Genomic DNA, 23,857 nt, shown 5'->3' on the forward strand with positions numbered 1-23,857 from the left:
TTGTTGAGAGTGGTATGGCATAATTGGCATTCTGAGAGCTTCTTTGAAGTTAGCAGGAATTTGGATTCTCCCAAGTTCACCAAAAGAGAGCAAAATAGATTACAAATACAGGTAAACTTATATTAAAAATAAAATAAAATAGAATTATACAAAAATTGTATAGAAGTTGTATATATATATAACATTTAAGATTGTACATAGTGATACGATTTACTAGAGCATCTTTTTGATCTCATAAGGCTCACTCAAGTCCAACAAAATCCGTTACCCATCAGGCTCATAATAAGTCAATTTGCCCTTAGGTTAGGGCCACTGGGCCATGCCCGATAGGTCTCCTCGAACGAGTTGTCAACCAGTATCCAAATCGACACCTACCCAACGGGCATACGAGGAGAAAACCATAAAATGAAGGAAATCCGTTCATTTAAGAGTTTGCCTATTTTAACGCAACTTAGTAAGAGAAGGAGTTGTTGAAGCATCCCACGAAAGAAAACAAATCATGAATATATTCAGCCTTTCATATTGATCCCTTTATCTTTGGCCCTTGCAATATCAAGCCCACTTACTATATTAACAGTAGTTCTACAAATGAAGGCAATGGTCATTATTCTAAGGTATACACATTTTCTCTCCCTACTCTTCTTTCATTGGGTTTTCTTTCATATATTCTATGACTTAAGCATTAATTAGAGTGTTTTATGTCATACCTCTAGCCGTCCGGTGAATCACCATTATCTGTTTCCTATCTTAGCAAATCTCCTTTGATTGGATTACCAACATGCAGTCAACTTTTTGAACAATAAACAAGTTTTGGACATCGAACTTTTCCTAGTAAGATTTATTGGAAAGAGAGAGAAAACAAAATGGAAATTTTCATATATAAGTATGGTAAAAGATTTTCTTTTACTTTAAAAGGTTGCTGACTAGGGCTAGCAAAATGGTTTCATGTGTTGGGTTTGGGTCAACCTGTTAAGGATCAATTTTGACACAACTCGTTTAGCTAAAAATGTTAGACCTTTCGATCCTAACACGGCCCAGTTAAATAAAGGGTTGACATGACACGATCCGTTTGGCCTGTTTATTAAATGGGTCGTTTTATGTTGACACGACCTGTTTAACTCATTATATAATAAAGTATTTAAAAATGAAAACACAAATATCAACTAAAAAATTTATATTGTTTGAATAATCATATTACTCCACAGTTGAAAGTATAGAACACTGAATTGTTTTATTGTTTACTTTGTTTTGGTTTAACTTCAAGTTTGAAAACTTGCAAAGGTAATTTTTTTTTTTTTTTTGCATTTTTTGTTGAAGTTATAACTCAATAAAAGAATAAGATTTGTTTCGTGTTTTATGAGGTTTTTTTTTAGTTTAATCTTTACTTTTTAGATGGTGAGAGAAAGAGAAAGGTAACGTGATTGTTTAGGTTTATTTTTTAGTTAAAAAAACGAAGTTTTAGTATATGGGTCAAACAGGTTGACCCGTGATTCATTTATTAAACGGGTCTAACGGGTTAATCATTTTATGATCCGAACCATTTTAAGCTTAATTTTAACTTTTTAATTTCATATTAAATTCGCAAACCGCATTACCAAAAAAAAAATTAAAAAAAAAAAATATCTACCTTGACTATAATATTTAAAAGGTTTGTCATCGTTAAAATTAAAAAGAATAAAACAGAAAAAGAAATGAGTTAATTGACATTATGCCAAGTTGGTAATGATTAAGGACGGCAGCAGGGCAAATTAGTAATTTAAGGGTTTGTTTGGGAATATGGAGAAGTCTTTCCTCTTGGTTGACTTGAGACTTGAGAGAGTAGAGAAGACAACACAGAGTGCTTGCTTGCTGGACTGTCTTTCTGAAACTGGAAAGCAATCAAAGGACAGCGCCGCTCGGCTTTATTCACGGGACTCAACGTGAATGCCGGTGCCTTTGTCTCTTTTTGACAATTTTATTTTTTATTTTTTTTAAGAAATTTTTGACAAAATTTTTTCGTTAAAAACTCTATTTTTTTTTTAATTATTATTATTTATATAGAAAGAATAATTTCTTCTTACCATAAATAGTTTCGAGAATCAATTATATTACAAAATGATTTCAACGTTGATTAATCTTATATCACAGACAAAAAATAAAACTCAACATTAATTGAAATTTATCAAATATTATGGACATAAATACAAGCAAACAAACAAAATTTATATATATATTTTAAAGAAAAATTATTGTCAATACAAATAACCATATAACTAAAAGAATAATGCTATATGAGTTAGTGGAAAATAAAAATTATAAATAACATTTTATTATAAGAATTTTGTTTGTATCTATGACTTTGTAACCTCATAGCATGTGGTTATGATTTTGCAAAATTTTTATACTTTGTGATGTAAAAGTTTTATGCTCATAATCTTTGAACAATGAAATACTCAGATCTTTCATTCAAAAAAAAAAAAAGATAATGCTATATCTCAATAAAAAATCTGTAATGGGTGATATGGATTTAACATTACTCACCTACTCGGTAATTTTTCATTAGATGCCAAATACAAATTTTTTTTAGCTCCATTTATGGATGAATTATGAATTTCTTGCTTTAATGTAGCATTACTTTAACCAATAACCTTGTAGATGATATTCCTTTTACCGAGAGATCATTTTGTACTCTTTGACAATAATATAGTCGTGCTACGGTAGTACTTTTTAACGTGACATTTGATGCATCAATTTTTTTACTGTAAGTTCTTAGTCTTATATGCTTATTCTTTTTATACAACTGTCACGTTAAAAAATAAATACTTAAAAATACGTGAATTAAAAAAGAGAAAAAGAAAAAGAAAAGAAAAGGGGCATTTGTGTAAATGTAACATTTCTCTATGGCTAAATGGTAGATCCTTTGTGATTAAAGAAGTGTGGTTGTCAACGATGGGGTTGTCCACCAGTTGTTAGGTGATGATGAGGAATGAACTGGCAAGGGACCTCTATGACTGTGAGCCGTGGGTGGGTTTAGGCCCCCCCAATTTGGATCCCGGTTCGGGCCCCATTCCATATGCAAATAATAAAGGACACAACCCTGTTGTAGTTATAACTGTTTTTATAATTTCTCGGAAAGAGCCTCTTCAACCCAACTTTAATTGCTTTACGCGTAGAAATAGTAACATTGTCACTTAAAATTTTAGGATAATTGCACTATTAATTTTTTAAAATTGGCCTAAATTACAATTTAATTTATGTGGTTCAAGAAATTTATAGAAGGTTCTTATAATAAACAATAATTACAAATCAGTTCATTAACACATTTTTTATTCACTAAGTTAACAGATTCCGTTAGTCAGCCATGTTGCATCTAATAAGAAGTCGACACATGTCTACTACAATAAAAAAAATATAAATAAATAAAACAAAAATATTTGTTTTTTTTTTTTTTGTCAAAAAAAAATATATATACTGCCACTCCTTTGGGGGTGGCCTGGCTACCCCCAGCTAATAGGGTGGGCCACATGGGTTACGGCTGCCACCCCTTCAGTATTGTTATTTTTTTTTTTTAAAAAAATATTTTTATTTTATTTATTTATTTATATTGACACCCAACATTTGATGTAACATTTGTAAGCTTAGTTGGAATCGAAGATAGAAGTGTCGCCAGTAGAGGAGTTGTTTCGCAAATTGCAAAGGAGAGAGTGTTGGTCCACAGCCATGTTTCCGTGAATGTCGTGTCTCTTGCATGTCCCTAATCAGATTAGTTGTTATCTGATTGGAAATATCCAGCTTATATATTATTAGTCTCCACACCTTAAAAAAAAACAGAAAAAAAAAAAAAAAAAAAAATCCTAAGCTATCATTAGTCAAAAGTAAATATTAAGACACACACAAAAAAAAAAAAAAAAAAAAAAAAAATCGAAGATTTTGATCGAAACTGGAAAAACCTTAAAATAGACACCGATAAGGACGTTGGTGCTCGAGTCCATGTGCTCGAATGCGGCGGATAATTGTTTAGTATAACACACATGGTCATGTCGATGTCAATTTGTAACGGTCATCACGCACCGATTCCGTCACTACTAATTAGGTGTTATCTGCCCAACTAACGGTGTCACTTAACGCCGTTAGAATGTGTAAGCATTTTTTTTTTTAAAAAAAAAAAAAAATCAAAAAATGTATGAGGGAGCGGCCGAGTAATTCTAAAAGTCCCCTTGTGTCTCTCCAAAAATTATGTGACTTTTAAAATTATAATTTAATCAAAATTAAATAGTGATCTATCATAAATTTTAAAAGTTACATTATTTATAATGGACACAAGAGAGACTTTTAGTATTACTCAGAACGACCAGCTGTTGACTCTTTATAAATTATTCTTTTAAAACAATCATTCATCCATATTTATTTGCTGAAACTATTTATATTAATTATTTATTATTATTAATTTATTCATGCACGAATAATTCTATGTGTTTATCTAGTTTATTTTGAATAGAAGCTATTTTATGATCAAGATTTTAGTTCACAAGTCTAATGGTGTGCAAGTTCGGTGTGATGAGTTATCTTTAACAGTTAGTTTAAATAAATTTTTTTAGGATATTTGGCTATCTTTATCTTAGATCTAGTCTGCTTGGAACAAATATGCTCTTTAACTATTTTTTTACATGGGTTAGCGGAAGATGAAAGTAATAAATAGCATTTTATTGTAAGAATTTTATTTGTATCTATGACTATGTAACCTCATAGCATGTGGCTATGATTTTGCAGAGCTTTATATTTTGTCATATAAGAACTTTTATGCTCGTGATATTTGATTAATGAAATACTTAGATCTTTTGTAAAAAAAAAAAAAAAAGTTTTGCTCACCTCATGGTCACCCAATCTCCATATAATATTCTTAGTTCCAAAATATGCACAAATGGTAATGTGTGGTATCCACTCTCATGAGCTCTTGTAGCCACCATCACGGACCTAGACAAGGAGCCCACCTCCGATACCATGGCTATGAAATTCTCTCAAGTGGCATGTTGCTATGAATCTTGAATTTGATACTATGTTGAAGAATAACACTTCCTTATTCCTCTCACATATTAGGGGTTTACAAGTGGAAAATTTTTAACCGCCTAATAACCGCTAGTTGCTTTTGTAGGTGGTTGGAAAAACTTGTTAATCGCCTATGACAGAGAGGTTAGCGATTTTAAGGATTGGTGGAGGCAACCAATAACTGCTAACTACCTACCCTTATATAATAATAATAATAATATACAAAATGACATCTTTTTGGTACGTTTCATATAAGATTTTTTTATTTTGAGTTTATGAAATCAATCTTTATTCATAAAAATTATTATTATTATTATTATTATTATGATTGAGCTTTGTAATATTTTGAAGCCTTCTAATTATTTAAAAAAAAAAAAAAAGGATTTTAGAGATTGGTTACAAAGAGAAATTAGGAGTTGGGGTGCCCGAAGGTCCCCTTTTGAAAGCCAAAAAATATTTTACTTGAAGGTCTCATCTCAAAAGCCAAAGGGTACTTTGCCTGAAGATCCTACCTCAAAAGCCGAAAGGGCAAACTGCACGAAGGCCCCCTCTTGAAAGCCAAAGGGCATTTAGCGCGAAGGTCCCTTCTCAAAAGCCGAAGGTCCCTTTGTCCAAAAAATCCTTCGCTTGGCACAATGCAAGACGGAAGTCAGGGGGCATTGCCTCCAATTCAACTCCGAGAGGTTCACCTCCCTATAACAACCCAAGGCATGAGATTTTGTATACCTTGAAGCCATTCATGTATCCATGCAGCCAGCACCGGTCTCTAGCCCTTGGCACCCGCTTCAACTCGGCCTTCAAAACCTGACAGATCTAATATGTCTATTTTGTGCTTGCATAAGCTTCTTCGGCACATTTATATTTCATTGTTGCTTAAGACTCAGTGGCACAAACAACTTAATTCCCATTGACCAAGGAATTGAAAGACTGTTGGAATGGAGGCCTACAACACTATTTTTCAACTTAATTCTCATTGGCCTACATAAGTAACCCAAGGGTATGAGAGACTATTGGAATAGAGGCTTACATTTTCTATTGGCCCAATAAACAACCGACTCAATTTCCATGCAACCTAAACGTAATTTTTGGGTCACATAATAGCTTGCAAGCTCAGCAAACACCTGACTTGAGGCACACGCGCGCACGTCGCCAAAGAGGCAACAATTCTCCATGATTAAGAGACCATAAATCACTCTTCTAAAGAAATAAATGAATGTCTACCAAAATGAATCACCTAAAATACTTCAATGTGATCAAAGGTCTGATTAGTCATTAAATCAGCGATGCTCACCTTACACAAGCATCCAATCAAAGCCAAAACCATGTCTATATAAGGTTAGTCAAAGGTTTGACCCTCGTATGCTCTCTTGCCCTAATCTCCATATATGTTTTTCATTCTCACCTTCATACTTTTACTAACTTAAGCATCAAAGGTGGTGCTACCACCGCACCCTCCTCCCTTTTGGCGACACACCACTTTGACGTTTGGCTATCTTGCAGGGATTCTGAATCGAAGAATAGACGTGCATTCTCATTGTTAATTTTCAGCATTAACAGTAAGGATAAATATCTTTTATGATAAATGATGATATGATTACTCTAAATTAAGGAATTTAGTTAATTTAATTTAAGAAATTTGTTTGTGTTTGAAATTATTCAAATTACGTGTAAAGCTCTTTGTATTTGAATCAAATATGAAAAAAAATTAAGACTTTTATGTGTGAATATAAGCCACAAGCCGAATCACCTAATTTCTGTGTTTTTCTTTATATGCTTTCATCTCTTCCTTTATTATGAAGATCTATACACCTTCACTCATGTAGATCTTATAAATCTAATAACTGATTTTTTAAAAAAAGTTACAGACAAAAGAAACAAGAGAAGTACGTTTAGACTTTCTCTTTAAAGAAGAGAAAATTTCTGTTAAAAAAAAAAAGAAAAAGAAAAAAAAGTAGAGAAAATAGGAATAAATACATCAATAAGTGAAAACAACCCCGTCAATCACGCCGTCAACTCCACTCCTGTGCGGCTGTGCCTACCAATTCTCGAAGCCGAGTAGAAGCGGGTCCCAGTCGTATTGTTTTGTCCCGGCAAAGCAATCTGAGCCGATGAAAAGTTATATACAATTGTATTGTATTGTTTCTCTTATATAGTTGTCAGCCTTAAAGAAAGAAAGGGAAAATGTTTAAAATATATACCTATAAGCCTTGAACAAAATTATAAAATAATAAAGCACAGTAGCAACTTTCGTGGCGTTTTCTGTTATCATATTCCAATCTTTCCAGAGATTCCGAGTATCAAAATCAAACTACAAAATCCTTTAGAAAACAGCTGGTTTTATGGGAGTGTTGTGAGCTTGAAGTTCCATGTCCTTTTTTTTCTTCTTCTTCTTGTTGTGGGGTCCTCTTCTTTCCGTAAATGACAGTCTAATCTACAGCCTGGAAAAGGTGTTGGCAGCTCGCTAAAAATCTCTGCTTGATGGGCTTTCATAGTGGGATTCATGTAATACCAGCTGGGTTATTCTCTTCGCTTCAGACCCATTTCTTCTTTATCGATGCTATGCATTCTGCTCTCTGAATGAGGTAATGGTCTAACTTTGTCTGTTTATATCAGAGAGCTTCTAGATAATTTGAATTTGGTCTATGTTTGAGCAAAGCTTGTGTTTTTGTGTCGTTAACATATCAATACTTCATATGTTCCTTTTCATAGAGTCCTTTGGTTATACATTGAGTTAGATAGATCTGGATTTGCTGAAGCTTTGGGAATTGGGTTTTTCTCAGATCTTAGTGGATTGGAAGATAGGTTGTCTTATTAGTTTTGAATTTGGTTGTACCAGTTGGGCATCCTTTCGGTTTATTAGGCTTTTAAAATCTGAGGTCTTAGAAATGGTGAAGATGAAAGCAGTGAAGTTGGTACCTCTGGTTCTGACTGTTATTCTGTTTATGGGTCATGGATCATGTGCCTCATTCACTCCTGTTGACAACTACTTAATTGCTTGCGGTTCTTCAAAAAGTTTCACCTTCCAAGATCGAACTTTTGTTCCTGATTCCGACCATTCTTCACTTGTCCTAAAAAGTGGCAATTCTAGTGTTGCCAGTTCCAATTCTAGTGTTCCATCTCCCATTTACCAATCTGCTCGAGTTTTTTTGGGCATGGGTTCTTATAAATTTAAAATTGAGCAAGTAGGCCGGCATTGGGTCCGCCTATACTTTTACCCTCTTCCAATATCTGGGCAAAACTTGAACTCTGCCTCTATGTCTGTAGTCACTGACAATTTGGTGCTCTTGAACAACTTCACATTCAAGAACTATAATGGTTCTTATATGTTTAAGGAATATGCAATAAATGTGACTTCAGATACCTTTACCCTCACTTTCATTCCTTCAAACAATTCAGTTGCGTTTATCAATGCAATTGAAGTTGTCTCTATCCCAGATGAGGTGCTCCCTGACCAGGCATTGGCTCTAAATCCAACTGCTCCTTTTAGTGGCCTCTCTGAACTTGCCCTTGAAACTGTTTACCGGTTAAATATGGGGGGTCCTTTGCTCACGGCTGAAAATGATACCCTTGGAAGGACTTGGGAGAATGATGTGAAGTATCTCCATGTGAACAGTTCTGCAAAGAATGTGTCAGTCAGCCCTTCAAACATAAAATATCCAGCTGGCATCACCCCTGAAACAGCACCGAATTTGGTTTATGCCACTGCTGAAACGATGGAAGATCCTAATGTAGCCATCGTGAACTTCAACATAACTTGGGTTTTTTCTGTTGATCCAAGCTTCGAGTATCTTGTTCGGGTACATTTCTGTGATATTGTGAGCAAGTCTCTAAACACTCTAGTTTTCAATCTCTTCATAAATTTCGATATTGCTCTTGGGAGTTTTGATCTATCTTCCCTTACTAGTGACTTGGGCATTCCTTACTACAAAGACTTTGTTTCCAACTCCTCGGCGGGTTCAGATATTTTGACTGTTAGTGTTGGTCCGGATACTATGGCTGATGCCGCTAATGCAATTATGAATGGGCTGGAGATTATGAAAATCAGCAATAAAGCTAGGAGCTTGGATGGTCTTTTGTCTGTTGAGAGTCTCCTTCCCAGTTCACCCTCAAAGAAGATCAATATAGGAATCATAGTTGGTTCTATTGGAGGAGCTGCAGCTGTCCTGGCACTAATTGTTTTGTGTTGTTGTTTGGTGGCCCGCAAGTCCAAGACTACTCAACAAGGGCATTATCCATGGCTTCCTTTGCCCTTATATGGAAACTCTCAGACCATGACAAAAATGTCCACAACTTCCCAAAAGAGTGCAACAGCTAGCTGCATTTCATTATCTTCCTCCAGTCTTGGTCGGCTCTTCATGTTCCAAGAAATCCTGGATGCAACAAATAAGTTTGATGAGAGTCTACTTCTTGGGGTAGGTGGTTTTGGGAGGGTTTACAAGGGAACCCTAGAGGATGGGACAAAAGTAGCTGTTAAGAGAGGAAACCCCAGATCTGAACAGGGTATTGCTGAATTCCGAACTGAGATTGAGATGTTATCCAAGCTCCGCCATCGCCACCTTGTGTCTCTTATTGGCTATTGTGATGAAAGGTCAGAAATGATTCTGGTCTACGAATACATGGCTAATGGACCCCTCAGGAGCCATTTGTACGGAACAGATCTTCCATCTCTACCATGGAAGCAACGGCTTGAAATTTGCATTGGCGCTGCAAGGGGGCTTCATTATCTCCACACTGGTGCAACTCAAAGCATAATTCACCGGGACGTGAAGACTACAAACATTCTCTTGGATGAGAACTTTGTGGCCAAAGTTGCTGATTTTGGTCTCTCAAAAACAGGTCCAGCCATAGATCAGACCCATGTGAGTACAGCAGTTAAAGGAAGTTTTGGTTACCTTGACCCCGAATACTTTAGAAGGCAACAGCTTACAGAAAAATCAGATGTGTATTCATTCGGAGTAGTTCTAATGGAAGTTTTCTGCACAAGGCCAGCTTTAAACCCTGTTCTCCCTAGAGAGCAAGTCAATATAGCAGAATGGGCGATGAGCTGGCAAAAGAAGGGCATGCTGGATCAAATCATGGACCCAAATCTGGTGGGGAAGGTGAATCCGGCTTCTCTAAAGAAGTTTGGGGAGACAGCTGAGAAGTGCCTGGCCGAGCATGGGGTGGACAGGCCATCAATGGGAGATGTCTTGTGGAATCTTGAATATGCACTTCAGCTTGAGGAGACCTCATCTGCACTCATGGAACCTGAAGATAACAGCACAAACCACATTCCAGGAATCCCGTTGACCCCACTTGAACCATTTGATAACAGCGTGAGTATGATCGATGGGGTGAACTCCGGTACAGATGATGGAGAAGATGCTGCCACAAGTGCTGTATTCTCTCAGTTAGTAAATCCTCGTGGAAGATGAGAAGATAAAAGACTTCCATATATTCTGATCTTGGCCACCAGATGTCCTTTGAAAGGTATTGGCAAATGGTCATCTTGGCCTGGAGAGAGTACTTGAAAAGACCCTGAGTGAATGATTCAAGCTTACTTCTAGTTTCATTGTTCTGTTCTTTTTACCTCAATTTTTCGTCTATAATTTATAATTTATTTAGTTTGTAATATAGTTGAGTGGTGGGAACTGATTGACCCACCAGAAATTGCATGTTAGGTACCATAAAAATTGTATTGTTGTCTTGGTAGAAATCTATCTGGCTTTCTACTACTGCCCGTGTTTTTACACAATTATAAGATATGAATTCTATTTGCATTTATGACTTTGTTGTTCACAAAAATGAGTATAGAAAATAAGGAAGGGTTATGATCTCTCTTCTCAAATTCACTTGCCATGTTTTGTTTTATTAAGCTTGTTTACTTAATGTTTCTAATATGCAGCTCTACCATTTGCATGTAGCCTATGTGGAAAGTTCAAGAGGCTTAGAAAATTGGCAGGGAAAATTTTAAGTATGTTAAGCTGGAAAACAGAAAAATCATAGTGCCCAAATGTTACCAATGACACTGCATCCCACCATCTTAGCAATTATTAAGCCGTCCTGACTAAAATCCCTCAACGTTTTCAAAGATTTACATATGAAAAACATCTGAAGAGCCAATTTGTAACACACCTTTTGCTGTGATGCGTTCTAGAACAGGATTAAGGACTATTTTTTGTATGTGAGAATAGAATGGAAATGAAATGGGTGAAATGAATTGTATTGAAATGATAGAGAATGGCATAACAGAATCTAAGTGTTTACCTGATGAACTAATTTGATACCAAAAGTCTTGAATCCATTACCCAAATGAATACAAGGGCCTTTATACAAATCACTTCACTGCCAACAAAGCCCAATCAACTACATTCAATTGGCACGAGCCACATGAGTTAAATCTCCAGCCGTTTATCTTAGCCCTAAGCCATTGATCTTCATCCACGTAGCTCTAAGATAATACTCAATTTAGACCTGTTACAAAATATCCAATGTCTCCATATCTAGATGCACGGCTCTTCCATCAATTTGATGCACTCGTGGGGTGAAATCAAAGCACCAAGAGCATTCTCATTTAACTAGCAAGTGGTTATTTTGGCTAGCCTCGAACAAATTTGGGTTAAATATTACCTGCATGCTAGGCATTTCTCCCTCAAAATTGAGTTCAAAATTACCTACATCCGGCTAGGCATTTTTTGCATTTCTCCTAAATGCCTCGCTGCTATAGTGCTCGGCAAATTCTCAATAATGCATAATAAAATTATAAAAAACTTGTCTATTCAATAAGGTTGACGTTGTTGGGTATGACTTGTCACTCATCAATTAGTCTTGCTATCTCATAGTTAAAGAGTTGGACATCTTAATTGCATATAGGTAGTTGAGAGGCTTATGGTTGAGAGTTGGGCTTCTTAATTGCATATGGGTAGTTGAGAGACTCATGGGCATTTAAGAATGGTTGGTGAAGCTTGCTTATATAAAGGAATGGGAGCTCATTTGTGTATTATCCTATTGTAAGAGAGCTAGAGAATAGTGAGAGAAAGAAGATAGAAAGCTCAAGTGAGCCATTTGAGTGAGTGAGAGAATTCTTTTTGTAGAAACACTATCAAGTATTGTTTTGGGTGTACTTGGGTTTTGTTTCTTGATATTTACTTCTCAATTTATTTTGATGCTTCTGTTACAACAGAAGTGTCACTTCTAACTAACTATTGGATTAATAGTTGTTAAATTAAGATAAAAATTCCAATGATTAATTTGAAGTGTTACGCCTAGGCTTGTACATGCAGTTGCGGTTAGTAATTATTGGCTCTAACCGCAACCATATAAAGCGGTTCTTAAATTTTAACAACCGCAACCACTATGCTTAAGTCCCTTTCTTGCATACCTTCGTGCGTCAAACTACCAAATGGTTGTCCACACCTCAAAGTAATGGTGCATGCATGGTAAAGGATTTTGCTTCATAATTGGATAGAGATCCATCATGGATTCTTTTTTCTTTCTTTTCTCTGAGCATAGAGATCTGGGCAGATGGCTATGGTCTCTGTTATTTCTTGTTTCACTTGAGTTTGTGAGTATGGATAGTATGGGCGAGAGTAAAATACTAGACATTTGGAAAGTTCTTAGGACTGGAGCAATCCCAATGCACTAATACCATTTTAAGCAGTAACTCCTGAAGCATGGCATACTGGTTTTATTATACTGAAAAGAACCAAAACATAGTAAGGAAAAACAGAAAAGAAGATCATCTATGACAAGGAAAAAGCTTCTAATTAATAGACCAGTTTGACCAGTAACGTAGCCTTCGTAATGAGGAGGAGATAATGAATATAGAAAGGGAAAAGCTTCGATTGCAACAATTGGATCGGGAGGATAGAATAATGATGATTGATACAAGTGGGATGTTTCAAATACAACAAAATATTGGCATTTACGCCAAATGGAAATCCTTGAGAAGCAACAATTAAGCAACTAGTCACCACTTCTTGTTATTTGCCTGTAACTTTATTTTGGTGGTAGTTTCTTCAGGCCTTGACTCAAGTTTATTTTGTTATGTTGTGATATCTACGTTCTGATGTTTCTTTTGTTGCCTACTGTAGAAGGATTTTAATCAATTTATTCATATATAATCGAAACCTTTTGTGTTTTGCTCATCTCACTCATCTTCAAGATCATGTTACAGGGAATTATGCATGCTTTCATAATGTTTTTGAGCTCATCAATTTTGAAAATTCATGCAGGCCTACGCACAATCGCAAATTGTGCTTGAAGCAGTCTGAATGTATGCTCTACGTCATTTCTTGTTGACTCTAGTACTGTCGCAAAATGTTTGCTCTTAGCTCCTTGTGGGGATGAGATTTTTTTCACAAATGTTGACCATTGCAGATATATATAATTAGCAATGTAGTATCCCGTTGTGTAGTCATTACCGTTAATTGAGTAATTAATGGACTCGATGAGCACTCCCGAGCTAGCTCAGTAAATATAAAAGATCAATCTTTCTATCACGTTGATATCATTATGAGATTGAGGTAACCCCAAAATGTGTTTCATATCCGAAGATCATACGATGGAATTGCTTCCAAAATAATAATTGGTTTGCAGATATGACCAGAATACATACCTTTCCACTTCGTCGAGTAGTTCTTTCATTTCCTTGGAAAACCCAACATCCCTGGAAAACCATGACTTTGGCCAACCGCTAGCTAGCAATCTTGCAATGTTGTGGTTTGTCGGTGACCTCAAGTACTCATTAGAGAAAACATAAACCACCACTTTAACAAATTCTTATATACTCTTCACTACGGTGGTTTCTCTAATCCTCATATATTCATCCACAAAATCACTCGTTATTCCATATCCAAACATTTAAGTGCGGTAATAATCTTTTAAAGGGAAGATAAACCAAGTCTTTCAACATTATCTCTTATTTGGATAAGTATGGTTCGTGAGCTGCAACCGCAAAATGAACACGAAAAAAAAAAAAGGGAGAACGCCTCGTTGGAAAGCTCTTCTGAAATCTTTCGGAGGATATGCTAATCATTCAACAAAATAGTCAAGAAAAAGCTTTTTGTGGCCTTGCAAATGATTACATCTATTGTACGTACCTATGACATTGGGTAGCATTAGGAGTGAAAATTCGTTTACAGTTACTTGTTATTGGCTAAATCCGGTAGTCGATCATAACTGGAGTAGCCGGTTGGCCAATATCGCTAATTGGCTTCGGTAATTGGGTAGCCTATTAACCGATTATTTAATAATTAGCGGTTACTGGTTGGTATTCGGTTATCCGAACCAGTAACTAAAATTTTAAAAAATTTGATCTTTTAGTCTTAATTTGGGTATTAGGTCTTTTTTTTGGGCTTAATTTAGATTTTTTTTTTTTAAACAAAAAAAAAACATTTCAACATTTTTTGGCCCAATATGTTGGCCTAAGTTGGAATGGATGTAAAAATGTAAATCCTAAAATTTATTATTTTATTTTTTTAAATAAATAATTACATTTAAATATATATTTTATATATAAATACCCAGTTACCGGTTATAACCGGTTTCAATATTTTCTAAAATGGGTAATCGCTCTGATAGGGCCAGTTACCGGTTATTTCCAATCGGGTACCAAATCAGTTGGCCGGTTACTCGGTTATCGGTTACCGGTTACCGACTAGTTATAACTGATCGGCTTTACACTCCTAGATAGCACGACGATATGATGTCGATCTTTCTTCTTCCACAGCACTAATAATTCTCTATAACTCATCATCAAATTCATCAAGAAGCATTTTGCCAAAAAATAGAGCTAGCTCTAGAAAAATAGCGAGCCAAAAGAGAAAAAACAGATTGAATGGAAAAGAAACATGGCTTGATCAGGTGAATGAAAATTAGAGTAGAAATAATTTTATTATATTTAAAGCATAAATCGTTGAGAAAGATGAATTTTTTGAAACTATGACCATTAGGAAAAGACAAATTTTGAAAAATATAACCATTAGAAAAAGACGAATTTTGAAAAATAAGACCGTTAAGTAAAGACAAATTTTCTAAAATTATAAATGTTAAGAAAAAATAAATCTTATAAAATATGGTTGTCTGAGAGAGAATAAAGAAAAAAAAAAAATTTAAATAAAATAGTGAAAGTGAATAATTAAAATAGAGAGTAAAATAGAGGTGCTTGGAAAAAAAAAATGGAGCTAAAATATAAAAAAAGAAGGTGATTATTAAGTTCATGGCTTAAACTGTATTGCCGTTGGACTGACTGGAGTTCGAATCTTAATTAATTGTTGGGTCATAACTAGTCTTGTGTGAATTAAGAAAATCCAACGAACAATTTCAAGCAACTCCAAAAATATTCACAATAATTTCCAAGCCAAACACAGAATTTAGTCACAAAAAAAATCAATCACACACGATTGGTTTCTGTAATGATAGTAATTAATTCCACATGGATCCTTTTCAGTGGCAGAACTGGATATATATATATACATTTTTTTTTTTTTCATGGGAGGCTAGGATCAAACTAATTAAACAATACTATTAAAAAAATAAATATAAAAAACCCAAAATGCTTGAAAGCACCATTTTGATTTAAATATGGCTTCTTAATTAGCATAGGTACGTGATTTAACATCCAGATTTTTATTCTTTTTTAATTAATTTGTTTTGGAAGAAAATGCATTCAAATTACTTTGGTCACTGCATACTTTTTATTTGGAAGGAAGCAAATGAAAGAAAAGGGTCACACAATGTGAACATAAATAAATTTGGAATAATGATGGACTTCAAATTTGAAATAATGCGAACATAATTGTTCTTTTTTTTAAAAAAAAAAAAAAAAATTATTATTCCTAATACTATATATAACAAGCTCACAACAAATAATAAGAATTTAAATTTGTTATTTTTGATAAATAATAATGAGATTAATAGAGAATAGATTTCACCAGTTCATACAATTATATTGGGAACTAAATACTAGCATAATGGAAATTATTGGAAAGGAAAAGTAAATCACAATATAATCGAGAGTTAAATTACAAAACATAAGGGGTAATTAGTGGGGGTACAAAGATTTTGTAACAACCACTTAACTTAATGAGTTATAATATTTTATAATGAATTATGCAACAACAAATGTATGAAAATAATTGCTTATATATTTATTAATTTAAATAAAATACATGACCAACAATCCAACATTGGGTTAAGACAAAAAAGAAAGTAAGAAAGCGGGATATACATTCCTCGGAGGACAAATCCACCTCATCACATTCCTTTAGCAAACCTCCGGCCAGCAGATAATCAAAGAAGAGAAATGCTATAATAATAATACACTCTACTATCTCATAATTATTTCTTTATGCTAATGTGAGAGGATTTAGTAGTTTTTGATTTTTTTTTTCTCAACCGTTAATAAGGTGAGATAGTTGTGCGGTTTATGATATTACTCGTCGAAGAAACGGAACATATTATTCCAATAAATAAAGTTAAAACCATATTTTTATTTTATGGTTATTTTACAATTATATTGACATAGTAATTTCAACTAACCATTTTGATTAGCTTATGTTAAAAAAAAATTTAATAATTAATTAAAATAATAACGTCAATATTATGAGATAAAAATAAATAGCGTTTGTTTGTAGCATTACTCTTGTTCGAATATGTAACCAAATTGCACACTTACTTCCTGCAAACTATTCCATTTCCACTGGTGGATCCACCGGTGCAGTCTAGCATGCTATATTCCATCACCAATGAGTCCTTTTGGTTCAAAACTCCAGCTGGAGAGAAAATACAAGAGCTGCAATCTGCTGAGAGAAGTGATGTGGTTCTGTACCGGTCCTCGCCTCCCACGACTGGCATTGCCACCCCTGGCTTGGCCGGATTCACGAAATCCGGCTGGTAAGACCTGCCAAGCACTCCTTCAACTTTCGAGGATAGGCCGTAGAATCTGAATTGCACCTCCAAGTGAGCAAAACAGTCATCTGAAGGAATCTGATAGTTGTGGATTCTGTCATCTTCCTTGGTCACGGGCACAACATTGATTGATATCTCTGCCATCTCTGGGAGAATGACCGTCAAGCTATTCTTTTCCGATGTTCTCTCCACTCTAATGTCGTTTTCAGGGCTTCTCCATACAGAGCGATGGCCTTCTGGTATGGTTAACTCATTCCCATTGTAAGAGAATTTCAAATGGTCAACTTCATCATCCCATGTCGCTGCTGTCGCAGCCTCGAGGGAGAAAGTGTTGGAGTCAAAGAGAACGCCGAGAGCTTGAATCCAAGTGTAGTCCCTGGTTCGGCCTGCTGGCCGGAGGCCGATGAAGCGGGCATTGATTTGAAGGTTGAGATCGGAAACTAAGCTGAAATGCTCGTTGCTCTTGCCGTGGAAGTAGAAAACGATGCCGTCTCCACCAATGAAGCGGGGATCATAACATCCTGATCCGGGGGCATTGCAGTTTGGTTTGCGCTCTATGATAATCAGAAAAGAAAAATTGTGAGTACTAATTTTAACTTTTATACTGTTTTAGAAAAATCTGAAGGTTTTTATTTTATTTTTTTAATTTTATTTTGATAGTTTTCAAATAAAGGGTTGTATCTGGGACAATCCAACATGATCTGTTTATTAAATGAGTCGTGTTTAGTCAATCCAACACGGCATATTTATCAAACGGATCATGTCGTGTTACCCGTTTATTTAAATAGGTCATGCCAATATTAACTCTTAATGGGGGTTGACAGGACGGTCGACCAGACACAAATATAACATGCCAACCCGAATTGATACTTAATATTTAAAAGAAGAACAATGACTATAAACCTGATAAATATGCAGTGAAATATGACGATAGTCTTACTTTTGCACTGTGCTTTGCATATGGGTGAATCACAGTTGACAATGCAAACTTTTGCTTTGGGGTCTTTTGATGATGATGTTGGGCATTCAGCTGGGCACTTCATCTTTTTGAGAAAGCATGGGCTCTTTTTGCTGGGGCAGGTCTTTGTTTCTCCGTAGGTTTGTACAGCACCAGATACAAAGAGTAGCAGAATGATCAATAAGCCATTCCTGCTGAAGATCTCCATGACTTTCCTCTTTAATGGCAGAACAATGAAGGGATGGTGTAGCACAAGTGACCGTGACCCTCCCTTCTCCTCTTCTTATAGAATTTAACAAGTGGGATGTTGGCATTATCTTAATATTAAGTATTGTCGTAAAGATTTTTAAAATATATAATTTAATGTTTTGGGCTTTGTTAGTTTGATCGAAAGCTGTGAGATGTATTAAATGAAAGAAAATGGAAACGATTATTAATGCCAATTCACTCCTCGAGATTGCTTTGAAGCAATATATATACCATGCATGTGCACTTTGCATTAAGTATTGGAGAAAATAAGGAGGAATAAGATTAGAATCGTTTAGTTTTTGAACGGTTGTGATTGTACGATCTAATTAACGATGAAATAATATATGTAGATCATAGAATGCTATTAAGTATATATGCTCAGAATAAAATACGATTGTTACACTATTATCAAATTGTATAACAGTCGAATAACAATATACTAAATATAACATTAGTTGGACAAATTAGTGGAGACTGTCCGGACAGGAACTCCAGGGGCTGATTTTTTGCAACACCCGCCCAGACAAGTATTTCAGAGGGTGCGTTTTTTTGGGCATGTTCGCACAATGCGATGGTGTGTCCGGACACGCAGGACACAATTGAGTTACAGAACCTTAGAGGCGTTCGAACAGGTCAGGAAGGCGTTTGAGCATAGCCACCTGAAAACTCCAATTTTCTATTTAAAAACCTGTTATGAGAGTATTTGGTCTTTTCCAAATTTTCTAGAAAGGTTTTCTATATAGAAGTTTGTCTAATGAAAAGCAACCTAACTATGCGCCTAGAACTAGAAGTAATTTGCTTTTTAGCTCAAGTTGGAGGGGGAACATGGGCCACGTTGCATATTTAAATGCGTTGCGGGATTTTACATATTGGTCAATGCTTTGCGGCAATAATTCTTAATTTTCTCATCTAATCTCGCCGCCCAAGTCGTCGTAAAATAAAGATCTCCCATCTGGCTAATCACATACTAAATATTTGGTTGACTAGTGATTTATTTATGCACCGTCTTAACAATGTCATAGGCTTCATCTTAGATCTAACTAAGACGACATCTATTTGTGTCGATCAACTTTACTTTATACAAAAGTATCAAGGCTCCACATTATCGATCTTGTCTCTCTGCCGTACCTAAGCGTTAAAGGTGATTACTTGTATAAGTGAGCCGATCTAAGCGTGCCGGCCGGCATACCTTTAATTCATACCATGGAACCAATTATTACATGCATTGTAGGTGCATGCATGACTGTGTGCATGTTAATTTAATTTATTAAATTGATTATTTACTTTTACATTTTGTAATTTTAATATATATTTTAAAAAAAATGCGTGTGAGAATTATATATTATGTTAAGAGAAATGCTACATATATTCCTACTCCCTTACTTCCAAGTGCACACTCTATGACGTGACAGTGAAAATTATCATTTGATCCGAAAATCAATAGTGATCTATTCAAAATTTAATGGTGATTTTGATACAAACCTTAGATAGAATTCACCATTGAAAATCGATTTGCCAGGGGAGAGTGTCCAAAAGCTTATATACACGTGATTAAATTAAAGTTAGACTAAACGCATATGTTACATAAGAATCGTAACATTTCACTGCCACGCCAAGGAGTGCACTTGAGCGTTTGTATATGATATGTAGCATTGACATAATGAATCCTGGTTATGCAATCCATGTAGCATTCAATTTGTAAAGAGATTTGATACATGCGCTCATAATGCACAACAAATGCACTATCATGAGTATTTTGAGCATTTCTATTTGTAAATTATCTATTATTTTGTACACATTAGTGCTTTTGTGCGGATATAAATTACATAATACCATGTTAAATGCAAATATTTTAATAATGCAATGAAAGAATACCCTCACATGGTGCGGGTTATTTCCTAGATATTAATAGTTTAAAAATGGACCAAAACACTTTATATTAGTTTTATTTTATTTTATCTTTATATGTATATATATACATTTCTCCTTTGGCTTCGCCGTACAGGTAAGTCAACTCTTTTTTTGGGAATTTGGACTGTGTACACCAACCAAGATAAATTTGTTTACTGGTTAATTAGGACGTAATAAAACTATACGTACACTAGATTAATTAAGCCTATTTGGGAAACATATATAGGCGACTAAAGCATATAATACTTTTACTATAAAGTTCTTGTTCCTCTCTTTAATTAAGATAAATTATCAAATGATCAACAAGTCATGAATTCCTCTGTTTAAAAGTCTAGGTTATGATAATTTTCCCGGATGATCACAACTAATTCCACATGGGTGATTTCCACCTTCAAGACTAGATCCATAGATCAGATCTCTGAAGCTTCCGATGCTTTTTCTTGCTGTTATTTTGACTTTACTATGTTAATTATCTCTAATCTAGCTTCTTAATTAGCACCCGGATTTTCACTCTTTTTGAAGTAATTCTTTTTTGTGAAAGAAAATGCATTCAAATTACTTTGATGACTGCATACTGTTACATGGAAGCTAAGGAAGCAAATTAAATGAAAGAAAAGGGTCATACACTCAGACAGTGTGACCATAAATTCGACAAAAAGATAAAGTTTGAGAGCTGGAAATTTATTCCTGGACTCATAGAAGAACAGATCCACCTCACTCACACGATTGAAGAAACATGACCTTAATTTATTGTTAAAGGATGCACCAAATTTGGTACAGTACTTACTTCCTGCAAACTATTCCATTTCCACCGGTAGCTCCACCAGTGCAGTCTAGCATGCCATATTGCATCACCGACGAGTCCTTTTGCTCTGAAACTTCAGCTGGAGAGAAAACACAAGAGCTACAATCCGTTGAGAGAAGTGATGTGGTTCTGTACTTGTCCTCACCTCCCACGACTGGCATTGCTACCCCTGGCTTTGCCGGATTCTCGAAATCCGGCTGGTAAGTCCTGCCAAGCACTCCTTCAACTTTCGAGGACAGGCCGTAGAATCTGAACTGTACCTCCAAGTGAGCAAAACAGTCATCTGAAGGAATCTGATAGTTGTGGATTCTGTCATCTTCCTTGGTCACGGGCACAACATTGACTGATATCTCTGCCACCTCTGGGAGAATGATCGTCACGCTGTTTTTTTCCGATGTTCTCTCCACACTAATGTCGTTTTCAGGGCTTTTCCATACAGAGAGATGGCCTTCTGGTATGGTTAACTCATTCCCATTGTAAGAGAATTTCAAATGGTCAACTTCGTCATCCCATGTCGCTGCTGTAGCGGCCTCGAGGGAGAAAGTGTTGGAGTCAAAGAGAACCCCGAGGGCTTGAATCCAAGTGTAGTCCCTGGTTCGGCCTGCTGGCCGGAGGCCAATGAAGCGGGCATTGATTTGAAGGTTGAGATCGGAAACTAAGCTGAACTGCTCGTTTTTCTTGCCGTGGAAGTAAAAAACGATGCCGTCTCCACCAATGAAGCGGGGATCATAGCATCCTGCTCCGGGAGCATTGCAGTTTGGTTTGCGTTCTATGATAATCATAAAAAAAAAAAAAAAAAAAAAAAAAGAGAGAAAAAGAAATTGTGAGTAAGAATTTTATCTTTTATTTGGTTTTAGAAAAATATGAGGGGTAAAAGAAGAACAATGACTATAAAAGTGTAAGAGAAATATATGCTACATGCACGTAACCTAGCCTAAATGCATAATTTCAAGTGAGTACACACTTTTTTTGATGTGACAATGAAAATTATTTGTAGATCAAATGATAATCATTTTTACGATTACTTTAGGAACTGTGCACTTGAGAATGCATCTGGCATTTATTGACATGATAAATTAATATGTAGTGAAATATAATGATAGTCTTACTTTTGCACTCTGCTTTGCATATGGGTGAATAACAGTTGACATAGCAAGCTTTTGCATTGGGATCTTTTGGATATGAAGTTGGGCATTCAGCTGGGCACTTCATCTTTTTGAAACAGCATGGGCTCTTTAGGCTGGGGCAGGTCTTTGTTTCTACTTTGGTTTGAACTTTGGCATGTCCAGCAGCAGAAGATACAAAGAGTAGCAGAATGATGAATAAGCCATTCCTGCCTAACATCTCCGTGGACTCTCCTCTTCGGTGCAAAGAACAATGTATATAGGGATATGATGATGGTGTGGTACAAGCTAGTACTGATCATCCTCTCTTAATTCGCTCTTCTTATATAGTTTAACAACTGGGATTCTTCTTTCTAAGAGTTTCCTTTTCTTTCTTTTTTCTGTTTTTTTAATCTCAAGTTGCAGGTGGAATGTTGGCTTTGTCGGATTCTTCAAATGCTGTACGGAATTTTAAAATCTCGGTCAATGCTTTTGGGGCTTCTAGTTCTGATACGAGAACACGATCTGCAACAATTAAACAGTATGACTTTCAGACTTTCAGTGGTAGAAAAGGCTTCCTTTGAGCGCGTATGACAAGGCGTTGCAATCCTCCACTTCCCAAAGACATTTTTGTTTAGACTTTAGCGAGCTGAAAGCATGTCATACGTGCGCGCACGCACACACCCACCGACGGCGATGGCATATTGAAAGCCAGTACTTAACTTGGTGGCGTTCATGTCATGTCGCCCCCCGTTTCCTTTGCTTACTATTTTTGCATTATAGTATAAATGTTACTTATACAAGTCAATGGAATGATAATTAATTGCATGTATATGTGATTCACGTTTTTTTTTTTAAAAAAATAATATATATATATATATATATAGAAATTTCTTACAAATTTAGTTGTACATTGGAAAATTCATCTAACTTAGTCTATGAAAATGTCATGTATATCTTAACATGTGAAAAACACAGTTTTCCTAATAGTATGTACTTCTCACATACTTAAAAAATACATGGCATTTTTAGAGACTGGGTTAAAAGCATTTCAACAATTAAGTCTATAAAAAAATTGTATCATTTTTTTTATATAAATATTTATTATAATTGTTTGTTGTAAGCAAATCTTTGGGATTTGGTTATCTTATTTAGTTATTTTACTTATCATATTTTCCTATAAATAGATTATATATGTAATATTGTAATGCAATTGTATGTATGATCAAGTCAATAAGATTAAGATGTAATCTTGTAGGACACTTCCTAAGGATGGATTTAGCTAGGTTCTTTGAGTAGAAACACTCTAAGATTTAAATTTGTTTTAATCGTTTTTTTTTTCTTTTTTTTTTGGGTTCTTTTTAACTTCCGTTTTTCCTAAACTAGGAAGGATGTTCTTACTCGAGATTGCTTAGTGTAGTCAGTGCAATGTAGGTACCGCAAAATTAGCTATCGTGACTTTAGATGTACGTCATTAATAAAGACAAAGAAACCAAATAAATCAAATGATGCTTCTTATTGGGGTATAAAAAACTGATGATAAAGGAATAATAGTAACATGTACTTAGTTTGTTTCCCAGCTGTCTCTACAGAAAAAATTCTTAGAAAATAGATAACATGTACTTAGTTTGTCTCCCAACTGTCTCTAGAGAAAAAATTCTTAGAAAATAGATCTGACTCCCTCCTCCTTTCTCTTTTTATTTCTACTTTTCGCTCCTACCATTCTTTTCCCATTTTGAGTTTTCCTTTTGTTTGCACGTATTCTCCAACTAGATCACCACTTTTGGCATATCCGTTATGCATCCGTCTATCTACCTCCGCGTTGTGCTGTTCATCTCCTCCATGGCGCTGCTGCTGCAGTTTGCTGGTTGTATTTTTGCTTTAAATAAGAGTTTTTTTCTCCATAGATCTGCCCTC

At 35.3% G+C, this 23,857-nt stretch overlaps 3 protein-coding genes across 3 annotated transcripts; 1 reads left to right on the plus strand and 2 right to left on the minus strand.

Annotated features, from left to right (window-relative positions):
* The first annotated feature begins 7,307 nt into the window (after positions 1 to 7,307).
* LOC133874885 (receptor-like protein kinase THESEUS 1) lies at positions 7,308 to 10,788 on the plus strand. The gene has a single exon (XM_062312772.1). It carries the CDS (start codon positions 7,911 to 7,913, stop codon positions 10,437 to 10,439), a length of 2,529 nt encoding a protein of 842 aa, XP_062168756.1. The 5' UTR covers positions 7,308 to 7,910; the 3' UTR covers positions 10,440 to 10,788.
* Positions 10,789 to 16,201: 5,413 nt separating this feature from the next.
* Positions 16,202 to 18,116, minus strand: LOC133875646 (uncharacterized). The gene is made up of 2 exons (XM_062313844.1): positions 17,855 to 18,116; positions 16,202 to 17,468 (listed from the first exon to the last, which is right to left on the minus strand). Exons 1-2 carry the CDS (start codon positions 18,078 to 18,080, stop codon positions 16,678 to 16,680), a joined length of 1,017 nt encoding a protein of 338 aa, XP_062169828.1. The 5' UTR covers positions 18,081 to 18,116; the 3' UTR covers positions 16,202 to 16,677.
* Positions 18,117 to 20,633: 2,517 nt separating this feature from the next.
* LOC133874632 (uncharacterized) lies at positions 20,634 to 22,259 on the minus strand. Its single transcript, XM_062312503.1, has 2 exons — positions 21,947 to 22,259; positions 20,634 to 21,606 (listed from the first exon to the last, which is right to left on the minus strand). Exons 1-2 carry the CDS (start codon positions 22,179 to 22,181, stop codon positions 20,816 to 20,818), a joined length of 1,026 nt encoding a protein of 341 aa, XP_062168487.1. The 5' UTR covers positions 22,182 to 22,259; the 3' UTR covers positions 20,634 to 20,815.
* Between the last annotated feature and the right edge of the window lie 1,598 nt (positions 22,260 to 23,857).

This window comes from Alnus glutinosa, chromosome 8, assembly GCF_958979055.1.
Source record: "Alnus glutinosa chromosome 8, dhAlnGlut1.1, whole genome shotgun sequence".
Taxonomy (NCBI): Eukaryota; Viridiplantae; Streptophyta; class Magnoliopsida; order Fagales; family Betulaceae; genus Alnus; species Alnus glutinosa.